The sequence below is a fragment of the Pocillopora damicornis genome, chromosome 8 (assembly GCF_964200805.1).
Source record: "Pocillopora damicornis chromosome 8, jaPocDami1.2, whole genome shotgun sequence".
Lineage (NCBI taxonomy): Eukaryota > Metazoa > Cnidaria > Anthozoa > Scleractinia > Pocilloporidae > Pocillopora > Pocillopora damicornis.
In genome coordinates this window covers 7,207,683-7,216,207 of record NC_142677.1, presented here as the reverse complement: position 1 = coordinate 7,216,207, position 8,525 = coordinate 7,207,683, and the positions used below count along the sequence as shown (strand labels likewise).

General features: G+C 38.0%; 1 protein-coding gene across 1 annotated transcript; it reads left to right on the top strand.

Moving 5' to 3' along the window:
* Positions 1-1,498: 1,498 nt before the first annotated feature.
* On the top strand, positions 1,499-8,188 carry LOC113680199 (peroxisome biogenesis factor 2). The gene is made up of 9 exons (XM_027197208.2): positions 1,499-1,594; positions 1,692-1,769; positions 2,942-3,004; positions 3,791-3,857; positions 4,844-4,965; positions 5,691-5,773; positions 6,109-6,226; positions 6,322-6,522; positions 7,317-8,188. The coding sequence occupies exons 1-9, from the start codon at positions 1,544-1,546 to the stop codon at positions 7,419-7,421; spliced, it is 888 nt and encodes a 295-aa protein (XP_027053009.2). The 5' UTR covers positions 1,499-1,543; the 3' UTR covers positions 7,422-8,188.
* Positions 8,189-8,525: the final 337 nt, after the last annotated feature.

Sequence of the window (8,525 nt, the reverse complement as noted above, 5' to 3'; positions counted from 1 at the left end):
CCCAGTCGGTCTATTTACAATTTAGCAATGTTTTAGGGAAGAAAGTCACCGAAATACTAAATCGTTCGTCGTTTAGAGGACGACACAACGGAAGTAAAGATTTTGTCGGTCCCAGAGACCGCTTTCACAAGCAACAAAATGGCGTCGAAGAGAAACGACACTTACATTTTGACTCAGAACGTCACCGGAATTAGTCTGGAATTAAGTGCAGCAGTTAATTATGTTTTATCAGAGCAAGTATAATTGAAAATAAAGAAAATAAAGAGCATAGGCCGTTTAATCGTAAAAATTACAATTTCATCGATTGTGATTGTTCAAAAAAACTCCTATTTTCCTCTAATTCACTCGCCAAGTTGTTATGGGTAAGTTTGTTATTGGACAGTTTGTTTTAGGACAATTTTGTTATCGGACAGTTCAATAAGAGAATCACATTCAAAGTTGTATTTTAAATCAACCATCAACCAGCAATCCATTTACGCCCCCTTTGTCAGTCTTTTAAGACAATTTCCCTTTTCATTTATAACTTGGGTATTCTTCTTTTCTCGGAAATTGTAATTTTTACGATTCATTAGTAATGAGACTTCGTGTCGTCCAATTCAGTCTGTGATTATACGAGTCATAACAAACTCGGACGGGAGTCCGATTTGTTTATCTACAGACCGAATTGGACTCCACTCAGTCTTACTGCCGTTACAATTAACAATAAATATGTAGTGTGTACTTGGTTTTTTGTTCCTTATTTGAAAAGCACAATTTAAGAAAAAGTAGCATAATTTTCAGAAACGAGCATAATTTAAGAATAATCCAGGAAAAAAACGAGCAATGCTAGTGGCATAATATGCTACTTTTACTTGCACAATCCATAAAGCCCTCATCCTCACCTTGTGACTACGAGCCCGCTGATGCATAGGTAGAGCAGCGGTATAAGCCACTTCATATGTACAAGACGGACGGAAATTATTTACCGTAACTCCTCCATCCCCATCTTCGTCCCTTTGAAAAATCCCAGCTAAGCAACTGGTTTGTGGACCTGTTCGTTTTGTTCAATATTGATTTTCTAATTTTCACGCCTTGCAGGGCAAAGTACCGACGATCATAGCAAAAAGCATGAGGACTTGCACGTCTAAGCCACTGTCTCGATGGTCATTTCAAATGAGCGATTGCACAATCGGAAAAAGTTTACTTGGTATCTTCCAATTTAAGATCTTTGTTTTCGACCGCTAGAGAGGGAAAAGAATGTCATCAACTAAGTGAATCTTGGTTTGATGCTACTCTGGTTTACAGGTTTAATGAATGTAACCAAAGAAGTTACAGTTGTTAGGATAGAACTTCTTCGGTTACCTTCATTAAATCTGTAAACCGGAGTAGCATCGAACCATGTCTGATTGTCCACCTGGTTGCCGTGTGAACTTTAATATATTTTAGGTGAATCTTTTGAAATTCATACCCAGTTATACCCAAACACATCAGTCGCGCTCTAGGCTAATGCGATAGCCTGGCACTAAGCCGAAAGTGCCGAAAAAGACTGGGGCTTCAAGTCAAGATGGCGGACGAGCGTGACGGAACGGAGCATAGAGTGCTGAGAGTAAATCAGGTAAAGCTGGACAAATCATAGCTACAGTCCTGCTTCTTATCGGCATTTAACTGATCTAGTGATTTCCTTATTTATCAACCATTTATACTATTTATAGCTGGATGCTGCCCAGCTTGATGAGGAAATTATCCATCTTCTTCGAAATCAGCTGAACAAGGCGTTTCACTACTTCGAGGTAAACAAAGTTTGCCGATTTTATAAAACTTACTTTATTTCTGAAGGGAGATTGAAGCTGAGGAAAAGAAATACATCTAACAAGCTCCTATTCTATCTTCAAATTTGCATTAGTCCTTCGTGGCTGTTTTTCTGTACTTTAATTCAACAGCACTTGAAATCAACTCTGTTAAGAAAGAGAAATAGTCATAGAGGCTTTAATTTTGCTGATCAGAATTTGCAAGTTTAGCGTGTGGGTTGGCATTAATTTTCCAAGAGACATCCTCCTTTCAGAAACACTCTGAGCGTCATATACAATTCAAATACGGATAGACCCGGAAATTCTTCAAAAAGATGTCCACAAATCTCGTTTTTCTCTTAAAAATCTCAAAATTTTCCTAAAAATCTAGATTTTTTTAAAAAATCATTTGCCAAATAATCACATTATTTGTAAGATTCCTGTGATGTAATTGCATGGAAGCACCTTCAAACTGATTCAGAATGATCATTTATTTACTAGGTGATGTAAGTGGTTCTTCTGCACATACATATTTTTTTTAGAACAAACAATAATGACATTAAAAATTTTCTGAGTGTAACATTTAATGCGGTACAACAGAGGCCAAAAACACGACTATTACTGTTATTAAAAACACACCTGGCAAAATACCATTTGAAGCTGTAAATTACCCAGGGCTGGAGTCTAATTTTGGCTGTCAGCTGTATTTTTCTGAACATTATTGACTTAAAATCTTTTGATGTTCTAAAAATCCTGAAATTTACTAGGAAACCTGTATGACTCTAAAAGTCCTGAAAAAAAAAGAAAAGGGGATTTTTGTATGTAACCCTAATTTTGGATGTGTGAAAGGAAGCAAACTCCAAGATCCAGAGCAAACCCTTTAGCCCTCAAAAGTGACTAACATCTAATTTCTCCTAACATTATCACCCCTGAATCAAACATAAAAGTTATGAGAGTAAAGAAAATGATTGTGAACCCAAGACGCCCTTGATTGTAAGTATGACACATTCTCCTTGTTAGCATCTTAGGAAATGCATAGAGAACAGTATGAAGAACTTGCATAAGGATTTCATGGCAGAGAGGGTTAATATTATGTACTGCATTCTGCATCTTGTGCAACTATTTCATGAGTTAAGCATCATGTTAAGAAATGTAAGATTTTCTCTCTCTCCCAGGCTGGTGTTCTCACAAAATATGAAGCTGAACTGAATGCAGTACTAAGGTTTCTTGTGTGGAGGGTGAGTCTATTTATAATCTCCTTCAACCCATTTGGTTTCAACCTAACAGAGAAATTTACAAATGATAATTAACTCTTATACCCTTAAGTGTGCTAGCTTCTTATTTCTCCCTAAAATATTATTGGCCAGGGCATGAAATTAACTTTTTTAACTGATAGCCACTTGGCTCCTAAATTCTTCAAAGTGGTAGCCAATTCAAAAAAAGTTGGTTGCCATTTTCAAAGACAAACAAAATCTTTCTTTACGCTGTCAGCGTTCTAGATAGACCCTCCAAAATTAAGTTAGTCAAAATTAATGTGCCACAAAGTGACACTAGGATGGATGATAAACAACGTTCAGGCTCATCTAAATCCAAGATGGCGTCTAGTTATTGATCGAGATGCATGTGCTACATTTTAACGAGGAAGTTTGCCGCGGATTTATCTTTGCAAATCTTTTTAATTCACTATATCTCTTTGTAAGGTTATGATGAAACGTTCTAGTCGCCAATTTGGCAACTAACTTTCAGGATTTGGTTGCCAAAGTGAAAAATTTAGTCGTATTGGCGCCTGTATTAGGCGGAATTTCACGGCCTGTATCCCTGAATTCAATATGAAGGTTGATGAGAATGGAGGAAATGATCACCAACTAAAGCAGCTCTTTGTTTTCAAAAAAATCTCCTTGTCAGCCCCTTGGGAAATGTATAGAGAACAGTAGAGAGAATATGTAAACTGATGTTTGGGTGTAGAGAGTTAAAGCTTGGTTTCAAAGAGTATGCATTTCTTACTGTTACTTTATATGGTTCAGTTTTCAGTGTACAGCAGTAATTCAACCATCGGTCAACGCATGCTCAACATGAAGTACACTTCAGCAGGTAAGTAAGTAAAATAGTAGCTTCTGTCACTTTGCTAGTTTATTAACCCTTTCACTCTCAAATCTTATAAGAAATTCTCCTTACTGTCTGCCACATAATTCCTATGATGTTAGGAGGGGGAATTTTGTATTGAATCAGCTTATATTGTCCTGACTGACATTTCGTATTTTTCTTATCACTAGCCTGCTTGATGTTGTATTGATATTGTAAGGAAAAGTTCTGTCTTGGTCACTCATGGGAGTCAAAGGGTTAATCACCCCAGGGTGGAGGGGGTCCTAGGATACCATTGATCTATCCCCTGGTATGACAAAGTGGTAATTTATGATTTTAAAACATCTTGACACGCTCCTAGATTCTGTTAAGATGGTTGCTAAGGATTCCCCCCCTTCTCCATTTAATACTGCTTATCTATACCATCAATTTTTACCCTTTTCAACTTGTAGACTCTGATGATTTTAAAATGTGGTAAAAACAACAACAAAAAAAAAAAAGGAACAGAAGGCACAGCTGGGTGTGTTCTTATGTTCCTCTTTAATCTATTACGATGCATTACTGCCCAACCCCATAGCAACATGGCTGAATGTATTACTTTGTCTAATATGATGAAAAAGAAAAATGTTGCTGATGGTGATGTCATTTATGCATCTGTCCTCCAGTAGATCATAAGTAAAAACCAATCAAAATGCACAAATAATTTAGCTTATCAGGTAAAAATGCATGTCACATCCTGAGAGACCAATTATCAGTAATTACCTTTCAATTTAGAGAGGATGTAGGAAAAGAAAAACCTTTGTTGAATCTCACACTTAATGACAACCACAGGACTAGCACTGGAATACAGTAAATTAAAAACTTCTTCTGTGTGTACCATTGCTGTCAGTAATAATTTCAATTTGTCTAGTTCTTTGGTGTATTAATGATGTGGACAGAGTACCATAAGAGGCATTTTAAGGTTTTTTCTTTATTTTAATGGCATATCTCAACAGGGAGCACTGTGAGTCTATTACAAAAGCTTTTGTTTGGTTTTTGCATTGTTGGAATACCCTATATAAGAGAAAGAAGCATTGACATAAAAGAAATTACAGACAGAATTTTGGACTTAAACTCTGTGAGTACTTGTTGGTTTGTATCTTGTAATATAGCAGTATCAAAGTAACATTGGCCTGCATTGAGATGGTGTGGGCTTCTACAATGCGTGGTACCTTACATTGACAGAGAGTGGGGTGGGAGGGATTTGCACAGAGTAAAGCCGTAATTGATGCAGCATCAATTTCTCCCTTAAGGGAACACTAGTGAATTAGGAGGGAAAATCTAGTTGTCTAACTGAATTTATTTAAGACCTTCCTTTTAGTTCTGTCATCTTTTCAGTTGGTTTTAAAACATGATTGTGTATAAAAAAAGAAGTTCTCACATGGACTGATGTCTTGTCATGCTGATCTATACTCACCATTAGTATCAGGCAAGAACTTTAACATACACATGTGTAAATACAGTAAGGGGGGGGGGGGGTTAGTAGATGCTTCAAGCATTAATCACAGACCAGTAAGTTAACCCTTCAACTTTCAGGGGTGATTAACATGTAACTTTTCCCCATAATATCCATACATTATCCAGCGTATGAGTGATGAGAATACTCAAATTTATCAGGTAGGAGTTGAAATCTTGATCTAACACCAAATTCTCCTAACCAATTTATAAGGGAGTGTGCACCAGCAAAAGGGGAGAATTAACAATCAGATCATAGGAGTTAAAGGGTTAAGTCATTATTATGTACAGGAGAGGTATGATTTGTGTCTTCCTCTTAACGGTTTGAAATGTCTTTTTATCCTGTAGATTTGGAGATATGTTAATGTAGGTGAAAAACTGTTTCAGTTTGCTTCTGTCCTTAACTTCCTCATTTTTTTACAAAAGGGAAAGTATCCTTTAAAACAGTTTCATTTAAAAGTAAAATTGTTAGCATGAGTCTTGAACTAGACAAATTTACTTTCCCTTGGAGGAGAACTTACCTTTAATTGTCCTGCCATCTCCAGATGTGTTTTAACAATGAATACAGCTGGTCAAACTGTAAGGAGGCTCTGATGGATGAGGGAGGAGGACAACCCTCCTTTTTATGTGCAAAAACTACCTCTTGCTGTTGTCTTTTTGTTGTCATGTGCAAGATCCCAATTTGCAGCAGTACTTTTTTGTTTGCTGCAAGTTTTTAAAAAGATTCTCTGTTAATCCTGTTTATGGCTTTCTTAACTGTGCCAAGATATCCTTCACTTCTTGAACGTGTTCTTGGAATTCATCCTGTATTTGCCCAGCGACAGTCAATTCGACAAGTCAGCTTTGATTTCATGACTCGTGAATTACTCTGGCATGGGTTTGCAGTGAGTATTTCTATATAGCACTTACTGGAGGTGATTATGATCTTGCTTAAACTTTAATTGCTATATTATCAAACATTTTGATCATTCTCTTTCAGGAATTTGTGTTTTTCCTTCTTCCACTTATCAACATCCACAAACTAAAGAACTTGCTCGTTAGACGGTTTTCAAGTCCAGCTTCTCTTGACAAGCAGCCATCAATCAAAGTAGCATGTCATGAGTGTGGAATTTGTAATGAACCTCCTACTGCACCTCATCAAGGTCTGTGTGGTCACGTGTTCTGTTATTACTGCATCAAGGTAAGTGTTGAACAGAACAGTGGCTCAAGTAATGTTTTGAAGGGAAGGGGGTGGGTGTTAATTCAGCGTTAGCGCTCTAACGCAAAGTGCTATCCATTATTGGTGTGCTAGGGTTATTATAAGAAATGTAAAAGGTGTATGATCTATCTGAACTAAATGGGTGGCTGAAGTGAAGTATGCTTGAGCAGCAATCATAGCGTTTTGTAAAGCAACACATCCTTCGAGGAGGAGAGTGTGGGAGTATGCTCCCCCCCCGGAAGAAAAGTTGGAAATCGGAAACTCTCTGAGACGTGACTTCTAGTATTCTGGGACATAATTGAAGATCTTTCTTCAGCTGGACGTACTTATTTTATGTCTTTTATAGAAATTCACAAAAAAAGTAGTCGATGCAAAATGGTCTGCCACCCAGCAGGTTTCCGCCGCCTAGCGGCTCCTAATGTCGACCATGTTCCTCTGCTTTCGTTTTTGTACGTTACGGGGAAGGCTTTCACGGTCATGGCGATTCTGTTCACTTTAGACAAGATATTGAATGACAAAGTAAAAGGGGAAAGAAGGGTAAACAGAAGCATTCCATTCAAGGAGAGTAGCCAGCCACATTCTCTTCGACTCTGGATCTACCGAATTTGCGAACTTAGCACCATTTTGCGTGTCCTTAACTCCTCCTGTCTCGTGTTAATTGTTATTGGAACAGACTATCGCTCTCGGTTTCTTCATCAAAATAACTCGCTTAACTGAAATAGTTACGTTGCACTGACATGCCACCGTTCAGTTTCATTGTTTTTGTTTCTTTTCAGGCCAACAGTTTAGCTGACTCGTCGTTTCCATGCCCACTCTGTGGTTCACCAATGGGTGATGATATTATCCCTGTCGAATGTACAGTCGCTTTGGAAGTAACGTGATTAATAAATATTCAAAAGCCGGTCGTATCCAAATCACAGGACCTCGACTTCCTGGAGGAACAGAAGAGTTCTTCAGCCCGATGCATATTTTGAGTGTGTAAATACGGTAAAATTTCCGCATAGCCCCATACTACATTATGCATTCAGTTCGTGGATAGAAAAAACAATGACAAAAGTAATACATTGCCATTGGGAAAACAGATTTGTTTTACAATAGTATGGGGCTGTGCGGAACTTTTACCGTAAATACCTCATGTAGTGGAAAAGTTTGTTAGAAGCACGGCAAAAAAACTAGCGTTTACCGTATGGAGAACTAAAGTTGAATTCACGGAAAACGCGGCATTTTTCTAACATTTACCAGTGTTTTGTACAGCAACTGAACTTCAATGAGAAATTGATGGCCTTTGCGATACACTGAAAACTTAAGAAGAGGACGGGATTACTATAAGATACCAATCGACCGAAAGACTCGAAATGCGAAATAATAGCGTATTAATGTAATTCATTTTATGGCTGGCAGCTCTCGTGGGCAAGATGAGGCGAATCCTGTGTTCTGATTGGCTACCCAAGCCCATCCGGATTGTCCGCTTTGATCCCCTTGCGAGTAAAAAATCGCATGGAGCGACATACAAAGTTCGTAATTTTCTGACAATGTCATCAATGGAACCTCCTAAAGCAACAGAGGACATTCAAAACAAAGAAAACATAAACGAGCTCGAGGATAGTTTCCCAGAGTCTGGAAATAAACAAGTCATTCTTGATTCTTATTTCAGCGAAGTCTTTCCCTCTATGATAATGACACCTTTATTGATCAGGCTTGGTAGGCCAAGATGGCTTCATATTAGCCTTGGGACTCCAAACCCCATCGTAAAAAATATTTGGGCCAAAGCCCCTACCATTCGCCAAGCACAGACTTCGCTGCGGAAATTTTTCATTCTGTTGTCACAGGTCGAACTAAGTAAACGTCATTTTTAGGAAAAAAGGCGACGGTTTGTGCCTGGCTTAGTGTGGGACTAAGCCTCACGTTTATAGACGCGCTATCACTTTCACTCAACAATTAACCCCTCAGTTAAGGGTGAAAAGCATTTAATTTCCCTATGGTTC

Bases quoted from the DNA above. Each gene is read 5' to 3' on its own strand.
- LOC113680199 (XM_027197208.2), top strand. From the start codon at position 1,544: ATGGCGGACGAGCGTGACGGAACGGAGCATAGAGTGCTGAGAGTAAAT. The intron at 4,966-5,690 runs GTGAGTACTTGT...TTTATCCTGTAG, and splicing joins GAATTTTGGACTTAAACTCT to ATTTGGAGATATGTTAATGT. The intron at 5,774-6,108 runs GTATCCTTTAAA...AACTGTGCCAAG, and splicing joins ATTTTTTTACAAAAGGGAAA to ATATCCTTCACTTCTTGAAC.